The 21,713-nt window shown below is 41.5% G+C and overlaps 1 protein-coding gene across 11 annotated transcripts in view; it reads left to right on the top strand.

The window, feature by feature from the left end:
• TRAK1 (trafficking kinesin protein 1) overlaps window positions 1-21,713 on the top strand; it is a 123,450-nt gene that overhangs the window by 72,095 nt on the left and 29,642 nt on the right. For all 11 annotated transcript variants that reach the window (XM_025189033.2, XM_014577911.2, XM_014577913.3 and 8 more), the window contains 8 exons: window positions 1,581-1,697; window positions 6,982-7,082; window positions 7,978-8,086; window positions 10,985-11,063; window positions 15,006-15,136; window positions 15,646-15,720; window positions 17,245-17,382; window positions 20,315-20,391. In XM_025189033.2, coding sequence (XP_025044818.2) covers window positions 1,581-1,697; window positions 6,982-7,082; window positions 7,978-8,086; window positions 10,985-11,063; window positions 15,006-15,136; window positions 15,646-15,720; window positions 17,245-17,382; window positions 20,315-20,391 — 827 coding nt within the window. The remainder of the gene's footprint in view (window positions 1-1,580; window positions 1,698-6,981; window positions 7,083-7,977; window positions 8,087-10,984; window positions 11,064-15,005; window positions 15,137-15,645; window positions 15,721-17,244; window positions 17,383-20,314; window positions 20,392-21,713) is intronic.

Below are 21,713 nucleotides of genomic sequence, written 5' to 3'. Positions count from 1 at the left end.
TGGGATTTTCATGGTCAGGAACACCATGCGTAATTTTGGCTGCATCGGACTCTTGGTTCCTAATGCAAAAATAGGCTTAGCTTTATATATTGGAAATCTCTTAGAAACAGTATTTTCAGGTCTGCAAAATATCAAATGTTGATCTTTACTTAAAATTATAGCTGTACTAGTAAATATCTATTTTTCTGCTCTTTTACTTTACACTGCATGGAGGAACTTGAAATGCTTGAAATTTTTGTGACCCTGTGTCACCATCAATGAATCACTAGCGTCTTTTCATAACTTTATCTTTGTCCATGTCAGTGCAACAGTTGTCAGCCAAAATAAACAAGCACATAATAGATATTTTTAGCAAATAAACTGAACAGGAAGGAACTAAGCAAGAAGAAAGAACAGTATACCAGGAAACTGGCACAATTACTGCACGTAGATGTTTACAAATGTAACACAGTAACTATGCCTCTTGCCAGTTCAAAATCATACAAGTGCTGCAAAGTTGAACGACTCTAAATTCATTGCCCTGTCCAAAAAGGCGCTCTCTCTAATGTTTCAGTCTTGCTGGTACTTAGCATGTATTTTACATCAGTTGGGACTATTTGTGTTTAATATTAGGTATGTGCATTAGCAGGATCAAGTACCTTAGCTGTAGTACATTTAGAATGGTTTACCATCCTCACAGGTTTGGGCTGGTCCTGTGTGCCTGAGCAAGGCAGGAGAGAGCATAATGAATTTCTTCCGGTAACACTGAGCACTTGGTCAGAGGAAGCAGGATGTCTTCAGGCTAGTGTGACTAATGGGCTAGCCAACCGTACTGAGGGGAGAGGAGGAGCATGCTAACAGAGCTGGCCCAATACACGGGGATGGTAAGACATCCTTACAAACAGTGGCACAGCTGTGACGTCTGAGCTCTTTAATTTCCACATTGCTGGAAGCTTTTTCAGAGCCCCCACAGGGTTCTGTGCCCCATATCTCAGTACAGGAGGCAGTGTCTTAAAGCTATAGTTTGACCTGCTGATTTTAACATAGTCATCTCTTTTTCGAAAGCTATCAAAAGATGTTATGCACATTCATAATTGCTGAGTAAATTGTACACTTACTACAATTTTTTTCAAGTGGAGCAGAGGACAAATTGAGAAATGCATTAGCATACCCAAGTGTATTCTGTGTCCTTGTGTTTCTTCTTTACTGTGCTTTTGGAGCTCTTAAAATATAGTCTGTAGTGCTTACTACAAAAGATGCAAAGAGAAAATAGGATGGCTGCTGGCAATAATTTTTCCAATAGAATTAAATAACTGGAATTAGATTTGCTTCCATTAACATTTTACATTAGACAGTAAGGCTTTGCTTTCATTTGTACAGTTCATTTACTATACATGTCAGTTTTTCTGGATTATGTAGGCATAATTTAAGCAGGACTAGGACAAGAAAATGGGAAAATGATGGTTTCTTTGTTTTTTGAATAATATTTATTTTTTATTTTTTCTAGCATAGACTTAACCTTTTATGACATAGAAAATAACTGGTTCTTCCAAGTGAACAAAAGCATTGGAAATCAATGTTCTTTTCTTTCCCTTTTACAGAAAGAGCGGGATTTAGAATTAGCTGCTCGAATTGGCCAGTCATTGTTGAAGAAGAACAAATCACTATCCGAGAGAAATGAATTCCTTGAGGAGCAAGTAGACCATATAAGGGAAGAGGTAAGGTCATACATACGTGTACTATCTCTACACCTAATGGTGCTGCAGATCCAGAAAAACTCATCCCTCTAGCTTATTCGTAGTTAACTTTCTGATCATTTCTGTATAGGATGCCAATCTGAACTATGGCAATTATAATGGAGTATAATGTAAAGTTCATTTTATAAATCTGATTGATGAGATCATTTTGCATGCAGGACTCAAAAAGACAAAATTTTAAGAAAACTACAGGCCATTGGGTTTTGCTCCACCTCAGGACAAATTCATTCTTAAACATATTTGTTCCTATTCTATTTTTCTTCATCCCCCCTCATGCATACTTTCCTCAAATTCTATTTTGACCTTGTTCCTGTCCTCTGCTTACATTTCCTCCCCACCTCTCTTCTTTCTTTCTCTCTCTCCCTCCCACCCCTGCCTTTTTGCCCAAGTTGCTCTTCTCTTTCCACAAACTTCAGCTTTTTTCCTTTTTCTTCTCCCCACAAATCTCAATGATTCTTACTATTTTGTTTCTCTTCTTTCCCACATATAAGAGGTTATTTTTCATTCCCTCCATACCCCTTTCTCAACTTCTTTTCTGTATTCAAACTGGTTTTGGTTTTTAAATAAAACCACTTAAATACTGAACATAGTCCCCTACTGCAGATGAATATGAACATCGAGCCATACTATTTAAAGTGCATTAGTCATATAAAGTGAGGTTTTACTTGTCCATGATCACAGAAATCACGAGTATTATACTTTCTGTACCCCTCTTGTATTACATCTCTTTAAATTAACCTGCTTCGTATCCATCAGGTGCTTGGATGGCTCAGGATAAATTACTGTGTGAGTTCTGTGACCTGATGATTAATGCTTATTCAACTCATGGATTGCTTCAGAAAGCAGCAGAATGACTTGGTTTAAAGTAGTAAGATATTAAACAGAACTAATGGTCTGGGATTTAGTATCTGTCACCTAGATTTGTTAAAACCTTCTGGCTTACACTGCAGTGCTTTTGCTATTTTTCAGTAAAATGTGCAAGAATCTGGTGGGAGGAGGGTGGGGGTGTGTGTGTGTGTGTGTGTGTGTGTGTGTGTGTAAAGATTTTTGTGATATGTGTGTATATTACTATTTTGGATAGCAATAGCAATACACGAGTTCTTTATGTACATACTGTGCATAGGATGATGAGGTGCAGGTCATCCCATATGAGTGCTGACCATAGTGTTCTGTGGAGGGATTTTTAAATATATGTTGTGCTATAGGCAAGTATTATAATCCTATTTGAGAAGCACCGAAGGCTCTGAAAATTATGATCAGGATTATTTATTGTAGCTTACTAAAATGTCACAATGTAATATCCTTTAGCTCCCTGCATTGAAGAGTTACAAGAGAATGCTGGGTCCCTCGTAAAAACACTTGGGGCATGTTTAGACTGCCTGCGGCTTTTGAAAAAAGATATACAAATTTGGCTCAGCACAAATTTGCATATCTTCTTCTGATTCCATTTTCGGAAGAGTGTGTTTTTGGGGGGGAAATAAAAGCAGAGTAGATGTGGTTCTTTCAAGTAAAAACCCCTTTTTCGAAAGAACCCCGAAAAGTTGTTGTGTTGTTTTTTTTTTTTTTTTTTTTTTTATAGGAAGAAAGGTTCTTTCGGAAAAAGTTTTTTTTTTTTTCCTCCCCCTGAAAGAACTGCGTCTACACTGCTTTTTTTACCCTGAAAAATCTCATCCGAAAATGGGATCAGAAGAAGATATGCAAATTTGTATATCTTCTTTTGAAAGCTGTGGGCAGTATAGACGTGACCTTGAGATTAATCCTGCCCTTCCTGGAGCTCTTAATTGCAAGTGTACATTTTTGGGGAAGAAAGACTGAGAAATTCCACAGTTGACCGGAGGGTGGGGTGCGGGCGCGGACAGGAGGTTGAAAACAGATTGGTTTTTATAAAATGGTGTTTTGTGGAAGTTGCCCTGGGATTTGTAATGTTAAGGTAAATCTGAGATATCATGAGCAAGTTGTGGATGAAGCAGTCACAGATACAGGATACGTGGAAATACACCCTCTCTATGGAGGTGATTTCTATGGGGAAATTCCACAGACGTGACAAATGAATTACTCACTGTTCTTTTGCTGCATTGCCAGTTTGTCTATGTTATTCATGGCTTTCTTAAACAAAAAAATGACACAATTCGTCTAGGAAATTGCCAGCTTCCCTGTGTGACCAACACCTCGCTGTTAGCACCAGATATTAGGGTTTAAAGTCATGACACGTTAGTGTATAGAAAATCTGAGGTTAGCGTTAGTGGCTTTTGAGACTTTCTCTGAGTCCTGTTCAGTTGAAGTCATTATAACTAAGGTAACTGGCTTCACAACCAAAGGGATACAATAAATAGTCCCTATACATTTCTTTTAAACTCTCTAAAGCATTCTTAAAATAGTTTTTGGCACAAATTTTTATGACACAGCACACATGATGGCATGTCATAAAATTTTAATAAATTTTATTGGCACTTATATGGGGTAACACCATATGGGGTTCTTTTACTCGTGAGTAGGACATCCATTTCATATACATGCTAATGAAATCTTTATACCACACCATCACGTATCCTTAGTTTATTCCATGGTTCTAATCCGATACATAATGCTCACATTAAAGTGTCAATTTTGTATTTTCAAACCTCAACATCTTTGGGATTAGGAACAAACTCTAATCATGTTCTGATTAAAACTGTCACCTTAACCCACATGTTTTAGGCCAGTTTTTCTCTTTATATTCTCTTAATTTGCCCTTCTTAAATACCAATGTCTCCGTCACTTTCAACAAGCTGCTTTTGTGCAATCACTTCAAAATAGTTTGAATTTTATTTTCCTTCTGTCACGAGGACAGAGACCTTTCCTCCTCAATCTTATCTAATTGCTACTAATTTCTACCCTGTACCACTCTTTCCAGTAGTACTAAATTATGAAAACTGAGACTCAGACCTACTGTTTGGCACTAGAGAACAAAAGGTGAGTGCACTGAACAAATGCTGTACTGTATGTCCGTGCACTTTAGTCGCCGGGTACCTGCTGTTTTGGATTATTTTACTAAAGTTTTCAACTTTGGATTAGGCAAATTCTCTTGATTATAAATTGCTTTGACTACACAAATAAATGTTTTACCTTTAGGTAGTACAAGGGATTGTAGCTTCTTAAGTAAAGCCTGATACCAGTGCTGTGTTGCAGTGTTTAAAATTAAGGCTCCTATAGCACTAAATCAATAATTCTGTCTTTTTTTGCTGAGATATGACATTACCATGTACAACCTAATCCTGTCTGCTTTGAAATCTGATCTACGAGCCAGAGGAAAGTGAACTGTCAGTTTAGGTTAGAGTGGAAGAAATGACTGGGTTTTTACTCTTCCTAGCTATTCTGGGTTACTCTATGTACTACTGGCAGGCCTACGTGGAATTGCCTGAGTCCTTTAGGGCAAGAGGATAGCAGGCAAGATAGTGGAGCCCCAACCTAGTGGCCACTTTCCCTATCGTGTCCCTCCTCTTTCTGCCCCACTTTCCATGTTATGGAAAATAGTCCTATTCTCTGCACTTCTATTTCCTTGGCACAAGCAAACCCTGATCTTGTTTTAACTTAGGTTAAAAGGAAGGCATATATCAAATTTGGTGGCCTTAGCTCTTACCATTTAAGAGGAGCTCTAGACCTGTGGTCCCTAACCCGGTGCCCGCGGGCACCATGGCGCCCGCCGGGCCCTTTACGTGCACCCGCGGAGCAATCTGGGCTGGCCCCGCCCCTGAGCCCCGGGCGCATGGCCGGCCCCGGGTGCGCCGCACGTGCCGGTGCCGACCCTGACCCCCGGCCCCGCTGCGCGGAACCTGGGCTGCCCCTGCCCGGGATCGCTGCACATGCCGGTGCCGACCTCGGGCGTGCGGCGCATGCTTGGCCCACCCCCAGTCACGTGGCCTGTGAGCGACCCGCCCCCGTACGTGCAGCACGTGAGCAGCCCAGCCCCAAAACGTTGGGGACCACTGCAATAGACAGACTCACAGATTTAACCCTAAGTTTCCTTCCTCTTTTAGTCATCTCTGTTGTGTGCTCCTGCAACAGCTAGCCCAGGGACCAACAGTTTATGATAACTCTTCAACAATACAGCATTGTGATCTTTTATGTTAATTCCTAGATATTACACCTGAGTTACTGTTTATTTGCTAAAGCTCAGTGTTCGGTGGGTGGAGCCTACTATCCTAATTTTAAAGCCTTTCCCAACTGTCATTCCTTGGTTATAGTCAGAAGGTGGGGAAATACTACTCTGAAATAAAATACTTTCAATCCACTAGCGTAAAAGGTAACACACAAAGTGTGACAGAATGTCTGTCTAATTAATGAATAAAGGATGTGATGATGTGTTTTAGTTATCCTCATTGTTTTCAAGCTAATAAAATATTTAGATCCCCACAGTACAGGAGAAATAACAGGGTTCTTCCTGCAAACTGTTGCTTATGGTTAGTAGACTTCTCACCTGCATGAGGACTTACACAAATGGGTTTGGATTTTAGATTGATTTCTGTAGAGCTGGCAATTTTGGAGGGGGGGGGGGAAATCCATGTTTTCATTGCTAAAATGAGTGTATTTGATACAGAGGAAGATACAATAAACATGGGATTGCGTGATACCACTTCTGTAGGATGGAGTAAAAGTGCACTTAGAAGCGAATAGTGTTTTGCAGTCTATTCAGCACTGATGTAATGTGCCCCTTACAACCAAAGCTACTAAATAATGGAACTGCCACTTTCTGCACCTACAAAAACTTTAGAGTGGTATCTAAAAGAACCCTGTAGAGTGAGAATTCAGATAATCCTGTCTGAAAGTCACAAAGGGAAGGTCTGTGTTCAAACGAGATGGTTACAATCATTGTGTCAATTGCAGATGGAAAGATATACTAGGCCTGATTTACCACGGCTTTACTCCATTGAAATCAATGGAATTAGGCTGGTGTAAACCTGAGGTAGTGAATCGGTCTTGCAGAGTGAAATGGGACAGACCATTTGACTTTCTTGTTTCCTTTAATAGGTAGTGAGTTAAGTGGATTCTTGGTTTCTTTAAAAAGAGAAAAAAAATCAAGTGATTGTTTAAACATTTTTTTTTCAAGAAGTAAAATAATTGTTTCCTGTCTTACTGTCAGAGTGGTACAGTAAGCTCTTCACTAATCTGAAGGGAATGTATGGAAGTTGAAAAACAAATTCATATTTTTAGTAATAACAGTGTACTTGGGAGGAAAGTGATAAATTTACGTTCTTTTTTTGCTCAGGTTTCTCAGTTGCGCCATGAGCTGTCCATGAAGGATGAGCTGCTTCAGTTTTATACCAGTGCTGCTGAAGAAAGTGAGCCAGAATCCGTCTGTTCAACACCGTAAGTTATCAGACCAGTTCATTTTTCCAGAATGTGAACCTTCAGAGCGATCAGAACAGGAAGCTTTTGAGCAGTGTGGATACCCTTGAAGGTGGCAAAACGAATCCTGAATGGAATGGAATGGAGTTACATTCAGAACTTTAAACCTCTAATTTGTGCCACACATTTTCATTTGTTATTGTTTGTATTGGAGCAACTGGATTGATTCCGATGTGGGAAGGGAAGAACAACGGAGGACAGTGGCACATAATACTAAGGCTATTCTAACTCACATTGGGGCTGGCACGGACCACCCCACAGGATCAGTGAGCCACCTGACATGTGCCACCCCTCCATACCATCTTTTATGCACAAGGGAAAATCTGGCCCACTGATGGGGCACTAACCTCCATGCTTGCATTGCTTTGGCTGGCAAAGGCTTGATACATTGCTAAAATATGGTGCACTGTTTGGCAGCGGGGGAGGAGGGAGAGCAGGCAATGCATGGGTTACTGTGTTTGCCAAACAGCTGTCTGAGCAGCATGACAGACTTTGAGGAGTCTCTCTGCCCTTGTCCACTTATCTGCAGAATTATTGCAGCATTGGGGTGGAACATACACAAGAAGATTCATGAAGCTATTGTATTATTCTTTGTAAGTCTACCTGGGAACATTGTTTTCTTCCTAATATCTGTGAATGAATAGCTTTCCTTCAGCAAGTGGGAGGAATAAGGGAAATTGTGGTGTTTGCTTTTAAAAATAAATGCAAATGTGTGTTGCTACAAATAACTTAAATGAAAAGTCTGAATTTCACACAGCTCTGGCTGTTGTGACCTCTGTTAAGCCTTTCCCATTTATCATTTCTAAGGCTTCAAGTAAAATGGGCCTAAAGTAAATGTTAATGTTTATGTTATCAGATTGAAGAGGAACGAGTCTTCCTCCTCTGTCCAGAACTATTTTCATTTGGATTCGCTTCAAAAGAAACTCAAGGACCTTGAAGAGGAGAATGTTGTGCTTAGATCAGAGGTGAAATTACTCCCTTGTTTTTAACAGCTGCAGCTGTGCTTCCCTCTCCCTAGGAAAACTAGTGTTCTGATAATTGTTAAATAAGAATCGCTCACATGGGAGGGCTATATAGTTTTCCATATTACCTAACAGATCCCCTTGTAATATATCAGATTACCAATTTTGATTTTAAAGTCATGTTCAGAGTCCATATGAAACCTGTAAACTTCAGAAAGTTCAGAGCAAAGGCTTTGTGTGTGAGGAGAATGTGGCAACATGGGGCAAATCCTTCAATCATTTTAAGGGCTAGGATTATAGCCTAAAACCTAAGGGTATGTCTACACTACAAAGTTAGTTCGAACTAACGGACGTTAGTTCGAACTAACTTTCATAGGCGCTACACTAGCGCTCCGCTAGCTCGAATTTGAATCGAACTAGCGGAGCGCTTAGTTCGAACTAGGTAAACCTCATTTTACGAGGACTAACGCCTAGTTCGAACTAGCTAGTTCGAACTAAGGGCTGTGTAGCCCTTTAGTTCGAACTAGTGGGAGGCTAGCCCTCCCCAGGTTTCCCTGGTGGTCACTCTGGCCAACACCAGGGAAACTCTATGCCCCCCTCCCGGCCCCGGACCCCTTAAAGGGGCACGGGCTGGCTACGGTGCCCATGCCAGGTGCAAGCCTGCCAGCACCCAGCTAGTAGACCCTGCACCTGGCACGGCACAGAGCCACCCACCCGATGCCCCCCCAGCCCACCCCCTCTTGCCGGGACCAGGCTGGCGGCTCCCGGGAGCTTGCCCTGGACCGCAAGAGGCGGGCACCTTCCTGGGCTAGTGCAGACATCATGGACCTCGTCCACGATCTCCGCACTAGGCACAGGAAAGTGGCGGTCTAGGGCAGGAGAGCTGCCAGCCTGGCCACCCAGGAGCAGGTGTGCATGAAAATCAAGGGGGTCCACTGAGACCCCCGACCCTGAGCCCTGAGCTTACAATGGCCGTCCTGGGTCAGACCAAAGGTCCATCTAGCCCAGTAGCCTGTCTGCCGACAGCGGCCAACCCTAGGGACCTTGGAGGGGATGGACCGAAGACAGTGACCAAGCCATTTGTCTCGTGCCATCCCTCTCCAGCCTTCCACAAACTTTGGGCAGGGACACCACTCCTACCCCCTGGCTAATACCACTCCATGGACCCAACCTCCATGACTTGATCTCACTTCCCTTTAAACTCTGTTCTAGTTGTAGCCTTCACAGCCTCCTGCAGCAAGGAGTTCCGCAGGTTAACTATTTGCTTTGTCAAGAAGAACAACTTTCTCTTACTAGTTTGAAGCCTGCTACCCATTCCTTTCCTTTGGTGTCCTCTAGTCCTTCTTTATGGGAACTCAGGAAGAACTTTTCTGAATGCACCCTCTCCACCCAACCCCTGCTTTTAGAGACCTCTATCCTGTCCCCCCTCCGTCTCCTCTTTTCTAAGCTGAACAGTCCCAGTCTCTGTAGCCTTTCTTCATCTGGGACCTGTTCCCAACCCCTGATCATGTTAGTTGCCTTCCCTTCTCCCAGCCTTTCTCTTCCCCTCTCCCACCTCCTTTTCCCAGTCTCCCCCAGTTTTTTTCAATAAAGACAGAGTCAATGTTGGAAGAAACGTTATCTTTATTTTGTACATCAATAAGAAGGGGGGCTAGGGAAGGGTAAGTGGAAGGAGGTGAGGGAGGAATGGGGTACGAGCCCCCGATGGGGAGGACTGGGCTGGCTCTGCGGGCTTCTGGGGGTGGAAGCTCTCCTGCAGCCCCCCGATTGCCCCCTCTCCCCAGATGGCAGCCTGCGGCAAGTGCAGCCGGGCTGATGGCCGAGTGGTGTGATGTGCCCAGTGTGGGTACTCCGGGCACTCCAAGCCAGAACTTCTTTGCAAGCGGGGCACCCCTTAGAACTGTGTGTCCGGGGTGGGGGTCGGGACCCTTTAAGCGTAGCCCTCGGCTAGCCTGAGACAGCATCTCCATGCTCTAAGTCCTCCTTTTATGCCCTGCCGGCACTGCTTCCGGCCATCCTTAAGCCCTGTTCAGAGTCCACTCAATGTGGACTTGCTAGTTCGAATTAGCAAAACGCTAATTCGAACTAGTTTTTAGTTCTAGACGCGTTAGTTCGAACTAGCGCTGTAGTGTAGACGTACCCTCCTAGTTTCACCCAGGTTAAAAATGAAAAAGGTCTAAAACATGACTGATCCTTTTTTCTGTATTTCTGAATCTTAATTTGTGGGTTTCCAAGGCCTTTAATATTTTTAACCTTTTTTTACTCATTTTTCCTTTTATTTTGGGGCTGTTCAAAAGAATAAGAAACATATGTATGGGTTGATGGAGTTAGTCAGATTTAATATATATTCACTGTGATGGCAGCATAGCAGATAAGTAATCACATTTCTCTTTTTTTAATGCAATTTTTGAATTTACAGTATCTGGGGATGTGTTATAATTGGAGTATAGACAAAATATCCTTTTCACATTCATAAATTCATTAACTTTTCATTACAAATACAAGTCAGTTGTTTATAAAATAATTTGGTCAAAGTGCAGTCTACTTCACCTTTATTATGAAAACCCTCAGGAAGGATAAGCTGTGTAAATGTTATGATAACACTATGCATTCCCTGAATGTGGTTACGTTACAGACTTCCTTATTCCAGTTAGAATAGTGACACCTAGTGGGTGCCTATTTCTGCATGAAATTTGTGTATACTGAATGTTCATTTGACCCTTTTTTTAGAGATTGAGGGGAGACCATGGAAATTGGGGGTTTTCTTACTGTCTTTCTCTAACTGCAATTTTGGGGGAAAAAAAAGGATTTGCTTTCTTGAAGCAAATGGAAACACTACAACAGATTAGAAAACAGCCAAGATGCTAATGTGGCATATTTTGATGTGGACCTCTTCAACAGGCCTCTCAGCTGAAGACTGAAACAATTACTTATGAAGAGAAAGAACAGCAGCTTGTAAATGACTGTGTAAAAGAGCTGAGTATGTCTTTTCTTTTTTCTCCTTCGTGTCTAACATTGTTATATTCCGCGTTATTGTAGCCATGTTAATCCCAGGATATTAGCGAGACAAGGTGAGGTAATATCTTTTATTGGACCAACTTGTGTTGATAAGACAAGCTGTTGAGTTACACAGAACTCTTTCTTGGGAAAGATACTAAGCTGTGACTCTCTCTGGATACCTTTCTCAGATCTTTTCAATCCTACTATTACATATCAGTGCGCAGCAGATAATTTAGACTTCGAGAAATGTGCATAACACTTTTAATTTGAAGATACTTTTCTTCATCTTTAATGAGTGAGGCTAGATAAATACATTAGCAATATTCCATGTGGTTGAAAGGAAAATACCAGTTGTATGTAGAGGTAGTCATATAGAGCAGCTCATTGCAACAGTAGCTGCTTGAACTTGATGGAGCAATGCACTTTGAGATTTTCAGTTTCTCTGGGCCGCACCTCCATATAATTTGGCAGCTGTTGAATTTTGTTCTGTTGAATTAAAATTAAGTTCAGCCTTCAGGCTCAGGCTGCCAGTGTGGCCCTCACTGACAACATTTGGATTGTCCAGTGTTACAGGAGTTTTAAGAACTATCATCCCAAAACATGTTCGTACTTTCCTATCAGTTGAAGCATCAGGCTCAAAAGAACTTAAAACACAGCAGACAGGGGAACCAACAGCCTCCGCAGGCCCCAGAGCAAGGTTTGAGGGGAATAGCTCCATGCTGCTGGATGGGATGGGGCCTCAGGTGGAAGTGGTGGAGCCAGGGGCAGCTAAAGGCCCCAGGGCATCAGCTGCTGCTGGAGTAATGGCAGCCAGGAGCCCCATTCCCTTTCGAATCATCAGACCCTGGGCACCTGCTCCCTTGGCCCTTTCCTTCCCTCTTCTCTCCCCTGCCCCAAGTGGGCCTGACAGCAGGGTTAAACCTTTAGGATCTCAAGTTTATGAATAGAGTGAAAATACTTTCAGACATTTAAATGTTCTAGTATGAAGTAGAACTGGGTCTCATTTACTGCAATTAGTAGGAAAATAACTGTGACAGTTTTGTTAATGCAAAAGTTTGTTTTATGCCTAATTTCAGTGCAACACACACACAAATGCATTAATTATAGAAAGATGGGAGAGCACCAATGTTTCATCTAAGCTGCCCAGCAGCACAGCTTCACAGGTGTTTAATCTGCCCCATCCAGTCAGTCAGCTCCAGGCAAGAAGCCCTGAGCCTCTGACTGGGTGGGGCTAATTAATCACCTATGAAGCTGTGCTGCCACCTAGATTAGAGGGAACACTGGTTGTCACCTCAGTATATGATATAGTCCAGTGCTCTGCACAGATGCAGAACTATCTAGACCATAACTGACAGGTGTCTTTCAACCAAGTTCTTAACATTTTTCAATAATGGAGATTAAGGATGTTAAATACTGGTTAATTTACTAATCAAATAGTCCATGGAATTTCCCTTGACTAGTCAATAGGCACATCCTCATTCCTCCTTTGAAATGTTCAAGAGCACCTATATGGACTCTTGTACATTTCAAAGAAGGAATGCGGAACTCCATGTGCAGCCTGGGGACAGCAGGAAGTCCCACTGACTCTGGGCTCCAGGGGGGCACTTCTGTTTTGAAATGCACAAGAACCAAGAGGCTTCCTGCTGGCCCCAGGCTGCATGCAGCTTGCCAGGTTTAAAATGTACAAGAGTCCTGGGGGCTCTTGTGCATTTCAAAGTGGAAGCACCCGCATGGAGCCTGAGGTCAGTTGGGGACTCAGAGTCCTCCACTGATGCCGGGTTCCATGCGGTGCTACTGCTTTGAAATGCCGCATGTGGAGCCCGGGATCAGCTGGGGAGTCGCTTTGAAATGCCGTGGCATTGCATGGAGCCCGGGGTCAGCTAGGACTCCCTAGCTGACCCTGGGCTCCATGTGGCATTTCTGCGGAACCTGGAGTCAGCTGGGGACTCCCCAGCTGATCCCAGGCTCCGTGCATGGCATTTCAAAGCACGCAGCGCCTGGGGTCAGTTAGGGAGTCCCCAGCTGATCCTGGGCTCCATGTGTAAGCGGGGGAATGGTCCCGCTATTGTGGGGAACTTTCCTGGCTTCTATACCATCCCGGTGAAATGGACCAGCGAAAGGATCTGAGTCCCCGCTCCTACTTCCTTTACCCCATGGCCTCCCTGATCCTGAGGGCTCCCCCTCCACTATCCTGAGTAGCAGAGCCCTTTAAACCCCAACAAGGCTGGGCCCAGGTTTCCTGGGGCTTAATCCCCGACCTTGTAGTCACTAGGGGCAGGAGTTAGGGTGTCCCCACTCCTAGGTGCTCTCTTTACACTGCAGGCCTTCTTGGGCCAGTAATCACTTCATAAGGTTCCAAGCAAATACAATTTATTAAACATCAACTGATTAAAGAGAAAAGAATAAGAAAAAATGAGAATGGTTAAATGAGAACACACAGCCCTGCTCTGTAGCACAGGGACATCAACACAGCAGCCTGCAGAGTGTAAGGACAGTCCACAGTCTCTTCCTTAGAGGCCCCTTAGAGGCCTTGGGTGTGCTGCGGGGGGGGGGGGAGGCTGCAGGTTGGACACGCTTGCTCTGGCAGTGACCACACAGCCTCAAGCTCTAAGTGGCCAGACCCCTCTCCCAGTCCAGAGCCTCTCCCCACACTTTGCAGTTCCCAGCTGCTCACCTCACCCAGCTGCAGGGTGCTGCTTGGCCAGTCTCTAGCTTCTTGCGTTGCTTCTCTGTTCCTTTTGGCTCTCTGAGCACTGCCAGTCTGCTGCTCAACACAGGGTCTGCGCTCCTTGAGCTGTGTGTGTCAGGCTCAGCTGCTGCAAAAACTGCCCCTCAGCACACAGCTTGCACTCCTTGGGCCGTGTCTCAGCTCTCTATTTGCTCAGAGAGAGCCAGAACAATCCCAGCTCACAGGGAGGACAGGGCCTGGCCTCTCCCCTTCCTCACTGGCCTGTCCAACCTGTCAATCAGGCTGAGCTGGAGTGTTGGCTGCTTTCCATTGTCTCTGGGGTCTGTCAGTCTCATGAACCCTTCCCCTTCTGAAACTGGGAGCTGGCAAACCAAAAAACTCCCACAGAGTTTTAGTAAGGGGTAACAGTCCCCTTACACATGCAATGCCATGGCGTTTCAAAGTAGCAGCGCCGCACTGAACCCGGGATCAGCTGTGTGGTGCTGCCCCTTTGAAATGCTGCCATGGTGTTTTAAAGTAGCAGTGCCGCAAGGAGTCCTTACCTTCTGCTGCCGCTTGGAAATACTCCCTCTTGCCCCCCACTCTCTTTGCTGCCTCTAGCTGATAGAGACAGTAAAGTGGGTGGGAAAGGGGCGGGAAGCGACTAGTCGAGTAGTCCTTAATGGAGGTTCCACAACTTCTTTGGGTAATTTGTTCCAGTGCTTACCCATCTTGACAGGAAGTTGTTCCTAATGTCTGATCTAAATCTCTCGTGCTGCAATTTAAGCTAATGTATCCGTCTTTGTGCTGTTGAGAGAGACCGGTTTGGCCGAGCTGTTTAACATGTTAGAATGTTACAGTGAAATTCAGTTACAATGAAAGAGAATGAAACTTCCTAATTTTCAGTGTTTCAGTGAGCGAACAACTTAGCAATGAATCTTACTATTAAAAACGTTACTATTTCTATCACAATTTAATATACAGCTTTGGTCCACTGTCTTCACTGTCTCTTCAAGGCAATTTTGTCCACAATAGTGTGTCTTGTTAGCAAGTACATACAGACCAAATTGTAGCATCACTTCACTATTTTTCAATTTTTTTTTATTAATGTCTCTTTGAGAAAGTATCTTTCCATGTTTTGGAAAAAAAGATTCTGCTGCATTAAACAACATTCTGCACGAAGTTCCTCTTTTGTAGAGAGCACATTATATAGACAGTTGTCATTGAGTTGTGATTGCTTCTCTCTTGTTAAAGGGGATGCAAACATCCAGATTGCCAGTATCTCAGAGGAGTTAGCAAAGAAAACTGAAGATGCTGCCCGGCAACAGGAAGAGATCACTCATCTTCTCTCTCAGATAGTTGATCTGCAGAAAAAGGCAAAATCTGTAAGCAATAATGTTTATCTATTGCATCACTTGAAAACTTTTCCTTTCTCTCCCATATGTGGCAGTTTCATTTAACTTAAATCTCTTGCATGGTCATTTTTTAATGTAAAAAGCAGACATGTCTTTAAGGCTTTCAAATAGTAGAATTACCCATTTCATATTAAACATAATGCATCAAAAACCAATGGTTAAATGCATCTTGAATAGCTGGAGGTGACCTTCTGATAGACTTCAGCAGGGTCAGGATTTCATCATAGCTATCAGATAGATAGAGGATATCCATTGATTTCCAAGACCTAAATATGAATTTGGGAGGAGAGAAATATTGTAATACCGGATGCAGTCTCATGACCTTTTTGCCCGTGCATATACATATATTATATAAATGTCTTACATGGAAGAAAATGGGAGAATTTCACTATTCACATAATTAACAGCTATCCTGGGGGTGGGGAGAAGGGAATTTAATCCTTGTATTGGTGTGTTTACCATTGTTTGATGTATTTTAGTGTGCAGTTGAAAATGAAGAACTTGTCCAGCATTTGGGAGCAGCTAAAGACGCCCAGCGTCAGCTCACAGCAGAAGTGAGTATCATGGTTAATACTTAAGTGATTTGGTAATAGAACAGCTTTTCACTTCTAAATTGCCAGTTGAATCCAAACTAAACAGTTAATGATGTGTGAGCATCTCATGACTGCTCTCTGGTCTATATGAAATGAGTTCATAGTCCCAGTCCATTTCTCGATGCATTATTGTGTTCCTCTCAGTCTCTTTCCCTATACACATTTGTGTAAGTATACCCTCATGTAAAATAGGGATGTAAGCGACTAGTCGACTATCCAATAAGCCATTACTTATTGGATAGTCAACTAGTGACTCGACTAGTCGTTTCCTTCTTCCTTCTCTCTTTCCCCCCCCCCCCCCCCCCCCCCCCCCCCCGCATCCTTGCTGCCTCTATCACACAAAGGCTGCAAGGGGGAGAGCCAGATGTGGTGCTGGTGGGAGCTGGCTTAAAAGCTGGTTCCACCCAGCACCATCTCCATGGGGAGAGGGGGCAGGCATGCAGCAGGGAACTGGCAGCGCTACTGCCTTTGAAATGCAGAAGCATTGCAGGGAGCCTTGGTTGAGATGGGGACTCAAACAGTCCCCCGCTGGCCCTACGCTCCCTGCTTTTGAAATGTACAAGAGCCCTGGGAGGCGCTTTGTTTTGCAAAGGGAATTGGCAGTGCTTCTGCCTTTGAAATGTAGCAAGAGCCAGAGCTCTTGCTATATTTCAAAAGCAGGGAGCGCAGGGCCAGCGGGGAATGTTTGAGTCCCTCACTGGCTGTGCTCCCCGTAACACTTCGGCCTTTGAAATGTAGCAAGAGCCAGCAGGGCTCTTGCTACATTTCAGAGGCGGAGGCACCCCACTCTTACTGATTAATCAAATATTCAATGCACATTACATCAACTATTCGATTAGTTGATTAATCTACATTTAACATCCTTAATGTGAAATGGCAATCTTGTTGGCCATCTTGGGAAAACAAGGGTTTAAATGGAGTAGGAGGTATAACTGTCTTCAGCACCTGTTGTGGTTGATCTCTTTGGGTTTTGGGTTAGATCTATTAGCACAGTGAGGGACAACCTGGGGAAACTTGCATCTACTGTACTCTTAAAGAACAATCCAAACTTGTCCATCATATACTTCTCAGGAGCACTACATTCATATAAACAATGTTAAAAAAATGCTAAAGGAGACTAGTTAAATATTAGATTAACATGTAAATTAAGTAGTTATGGAAAGGTTATGGTTTTCCATAACTTAAGGTGATCTTGATTAAAGATTGTATCGAAATACCTTAGAACATGAAAAATCTCATTAAAATATTCTTTATCTTTTATACTTTTTGCCAGTGTAGTTGTTATATTTGCATATGCATTCCATACAGACAAATACTAATATCTAGTTATTGCAGTTTACATGTAAATACAGCGCTTATTCTCTTTTTTGTTGTTGGTTTTTTTTTGATAGTTTACCACTCCCAGTATTAAAGTATTTGAGGCACTTACATGGCTGTTGTACAGCCCATAGTGTGTTGTAATCTTTCTGACTATGGTTTTTACAGTTGCGAGAGCTGGAAGACAAGTATGCAGAGTGCATGGAAATGCTTCATGAGGCGCAGGAGGAGCTGAAGAACCTTCGGAACAAGACAATGCCAAATGCCATATCACGTCGCTACCATTCACTAGGCCTCTTCCCCATGGTAAGCAGTTTATTTAAAGTACTTGTACAATGCCCATTGTAATGGGTTGATGGTCAGGATGAAACCTCAAAGCACTAGTACAAAACAAATAATGAAAAATACTAAATAAAACTTCCTAGAGCAATTTTACCCCGTTAAACTGGTATCTCTGAAGTAATTCCATTGATATCAGTGCCATAGATCTAGCAAGAGACTTGAAAGAAGATGATTGCATTACACTAGTGTTGCTAAGGAGCAGAATATGGCCTTCTGTTGTTTATTCCATTTCTCACTGTTTCTCCATTTCCCATTAACTCTCTAGAGAGGAATAAAAAACTTCTCGTGAGTAGAGCATCTTTGTACACAAATAGCAAGTCCTCAGTAAAGTTTATAGCTTGGTTATTTTACATTTCTTTTTTAATATCAAGTATCAGCCAATTTAAAACAGATTTAAGATCCAATAATAGTTGTTTATTGCATAGATACTCTGCTGGTAGCTTCTTGTGATATGTGTGAGCTAAGATGGAGTTGTATATTTTGTTTTTTTCCCCCCAAATGATTAATTAGCTAGGGAAAAGAAAGTTGCTTAGAATGATGGATGTTCAACATTTAATGGACTTGGGACTTACTAGCATTTAAATAAGCAATAATAAAAGTTTGGTCCATTTTAGAGGATTAATGTCCAGCTGTACTTGATAGCCCAAAATATAGCTTTTAAACACCGTTGAAACACTAATAACATTGGAAACACTTGTCCTGAGGCTGTCATTATAATTCAGTAAGCAGTACATTTTTAAAAAAACCCTACGCATATATTCTAGTTTAGGTGTGTGAAAAAGAAGGTTGGAAAGAATCTACCCACTAAATATATAATGTGTTGTACATGAAGGGAAGCATTATCTTATGCCAGAAATACAGGAGTGAAAGTCAGAAGATGTTGTAGGTTCTATTATCATTACAACACAGAATACAAAGTGTACAGTTCTCGCTTTATATTTATTTTTATTACAAATATTTGCACTATAAAAAAATAGCATTTTTCGGTTCACCTAATACAAGTACTATAGTGCAATCTCGGTATATCATGGAAAAATGAACTTTTAAATATAGAATTATGTACAAAAATAACATCATTCAAAAATTAAAAACTGTAAATATTCAGAGCTTCCAAATCCACTCAGTTCTATTTCTTGTTCAATCACAGACAAACAAGTTTGTTCACATTTAAAGGAGATAATGCTGTCCACTTCTTGTTTTCAATGTGACCTGAAAATGAAAACAGGTAGACAGTAGCTAGCATCGCAAGATATTTATGCCAGGTATGCTAAAGATTCACGATTCATTCTTCCACCACTACTCCAGAGGGCATGTGTCCATGCAGATGAAGGGTTCTGTTCATTAGCAATCCAAAGCAAGATACACTGATGCATGTTCATATTCATCATTTGAGTCTGATGCCGCTAGCAGAAGCTTGATTTTCTTTTTTGGTGTCTCTGTAGTTTCCACATCAGAGTGTTGCTCTTTTAAGAGTTCTGTAGGTATCTTTAGAAATCTCACATTAGTACCTTCGTCATATTTTGTCATATCTGCAATAAGTGTTCTTAAAATGAATAACATGTTGGGTCATCATCTGAAACTGCTCTACCATGAAATAAATGGCAGAATATAGGTAAAACAGAGCTGGATACATACAGTACTCCTCCAAGAAGTCCCGTCATAAATTTAACACTGTTTTTTTTTAACGAATGTCATCAGCATGGAAGAATGTCCTCTGGAATAGTGATAGAAATGTAGCCGTGTTAGTCTGGGGTAGCTGAAGCAAAATGCAGGACAATGTAGCACTTTAAAGACTAACAAGATGGTTTATTAGATGATGATCTTTCGTGGGCCAGACCCACTTCCTCAGATCAAATAGTGGAAGAAAATAGTCACAGCCATATATACCAAAGGAAGGAAGGTAAGTGTCATCAATTCACAGACACTTACCTTCCTTCCTCCTCCCCCCCCCCCCCCCGCATCCCCCTCCTGTTCTGAAATGTGATTTGTCCTTTTCATATGTGTTCATTTTTTTAACTGTATCCTTTGGTATATATGGTTGTGATTATTTTCTTCCACTATTTGATCTGAGGAAGTGGGTCTGGCCCACGAAAGCTCATCATCTAATAAACCATCTTGTTAGTCTTTAAAGTGCTACATTGTCCTGCATTTTGCTCTGGAATAGTGGCTGACTCATGAAGGGGCGTAAGCATATTTAGCATAGCTGACGTGTAAATACCTTGCAATGCGGACTACAGAAATGCCATGAGAACACCTGTTGGTTGATTCAGATGGAATAAATAAGAAGTGGGCAACATTATCTCCTGTAAATGCAAACAAACTTGTTTGTCTTAGCAATTGGCTGAACAAGAAGTAGGACTAAGTGAATTCGTAGGCTCTGAAGTTTTACTCATTGTTTTAATATAGTTATGTAACAAAACAAATCTACATGTGTTAAGTTGCACATTTACAATATTTGTAAGAGATGAGCTGAAAAATATGATTTTTTAAAAAATAATTTTTACTGTGAAAATATTTGGAATATAAATAATATAAAGTCAACATTTCATATTTGGTATTCTTCTAATTGAATCAATACATTTGAAAAAGTAGAAAATCATCAAAACTTTAATTTCAATTGGTAGTCTGTTGTTTAATAGTGTATTCAAAACTGGTTATCATGAGTAATTTTTTAAACCATGGTTAATTTTTTGAGTTAATTGCATGAGTTAACTGTGATTAATTACCCGCACTAATTATTATTTACTATATCAGCCATTCAGATTTTTATTAGTTTTCCAACACTGAGCTCCTGTTTTTAATATTAGAACTTCTGTTCATGCTAGAAACCTTATTAAATTGTGAAAATATTAAATAGCAGCATAAATGACAAGAGGTTTTTGTTTGTTTTGGATAGGATTCCTTGGCAGCAGAGATAGAAGGATCAATGCGAAAAGAACTTCAACTGGATGAGCCAGACTCTCCTGACGTAACGTAGGATCAATACATTTGGTTCCTATCTTCTGTTTTTTTTAAAAAAAAACTGCATTAACTTTTTTTAATATAAAATTGATCGCCATTTAACAGGAAAATAGTGACCCTAGGATAAAATGTAAAGTCTTTCTGAACACAGTTCCTAGTGGACTACTGTTGATGTTACAAAAAGTGTCATAGTTATGGTGGGGTTTTTTTGGTTTTAAGAAAAGACACTGGGCCTTACAGCTGAGCTACTCTCTCATCCCTGAAATAGTTCCTCTAGGTCAGGATTGGAACACATTGTCCTTGTGGTTTGGGAAAGTTTTACTGTTTTGGATAAAGAACTCTGGTCTTCACTTATGCTGTCTTACATTTTTCATTAGTGATAAACCCATATTTTAAAAAAGAGAAATGTAAAACTAAGGCAATCTCTTATTGAAACATGGAACCATAAAATCAACTGATCTCCAGAAAGGATGCACACTGAAAACATGACTTGTCAGTTGTGCCATGCGTTTTGATGGATGAATAAGTTTCTTTAACATGTTTTCTCATTTTTCCTATTTAATTCTAAATGATGTTTACAAGGATCCTGCCCTTTAAGGGCCTTTTTGGCAAAACAGATACAACTATGTTTCTTAAGAGAAAACTTTAGTGACCTGACATTATATTGCAGATTGGGCGTGTCTATGTAGAACTGATTTAAATTGTGTTAAAACCACCTTACCAATTTCTACAGATCAAGTTGAAACATTGCAACATACTTTGGTCCCATCTACATAGGCAAGACTGAAGTGTTTAATAACAGTGTCATTTGGCACAGTAAAATCTGCTCTGTAATTTTTTGATAAATGTTCCCTGTAAGGAAGGTATGACAGAATGTAAAATCTGTCATAAAATTAATGGTTTATTTTCCCCTGAAATTAATGCTTTAATTCTTATGTGATGGAAGTATGCATACTGAGACAAGGAACGAAAGGGTAATCTCGAACTGTTACTCTATTAGACCCTCTCTCCACTAATTGGTGCATTGATGCTTCAGTGATCAATCCACGGCTGGTTGATTTATTGTGTCTGCTTAGACATGATAAATACAACTTAGATGGGGCTACTATAAGGTGGGTGCATAACTGGCTGGATAACCATACCTAGAGAATAGTTATTAATGGTTCACAATCCTGCTGGAAAGGCATAACAAGTGGGGTTCCGCAGGGGTCTGTTTTGGGACCGTCTCTGTTCAATACTTTCATCAATGATTTAGATATTGGTGTAGAAAGTACACTTATTAAATTTGCAGATTATACCAATCTGGGAGGGATTGCGACTAATCTGGAGGATAG

The sequence above is a fragment of the Pelodiscus sinensis genome, chromosome 2 (genome assembly GCF_049634645.1).
Source record: "Pelodiscus sinensis isolate JC-2024 chromosome 2, ASM4963464v1, whole genome shotgun sequence".
NCBI lineage: Eukaryota > Metazoa > Chordata > Testudines > Trionychidae > Pelodiscus > Pelodiscus sinensis.
Note: the sequence above shows the minus strand (reverse complement) of the source record. Positions and strands in the feature narration are given on the sequence as shown.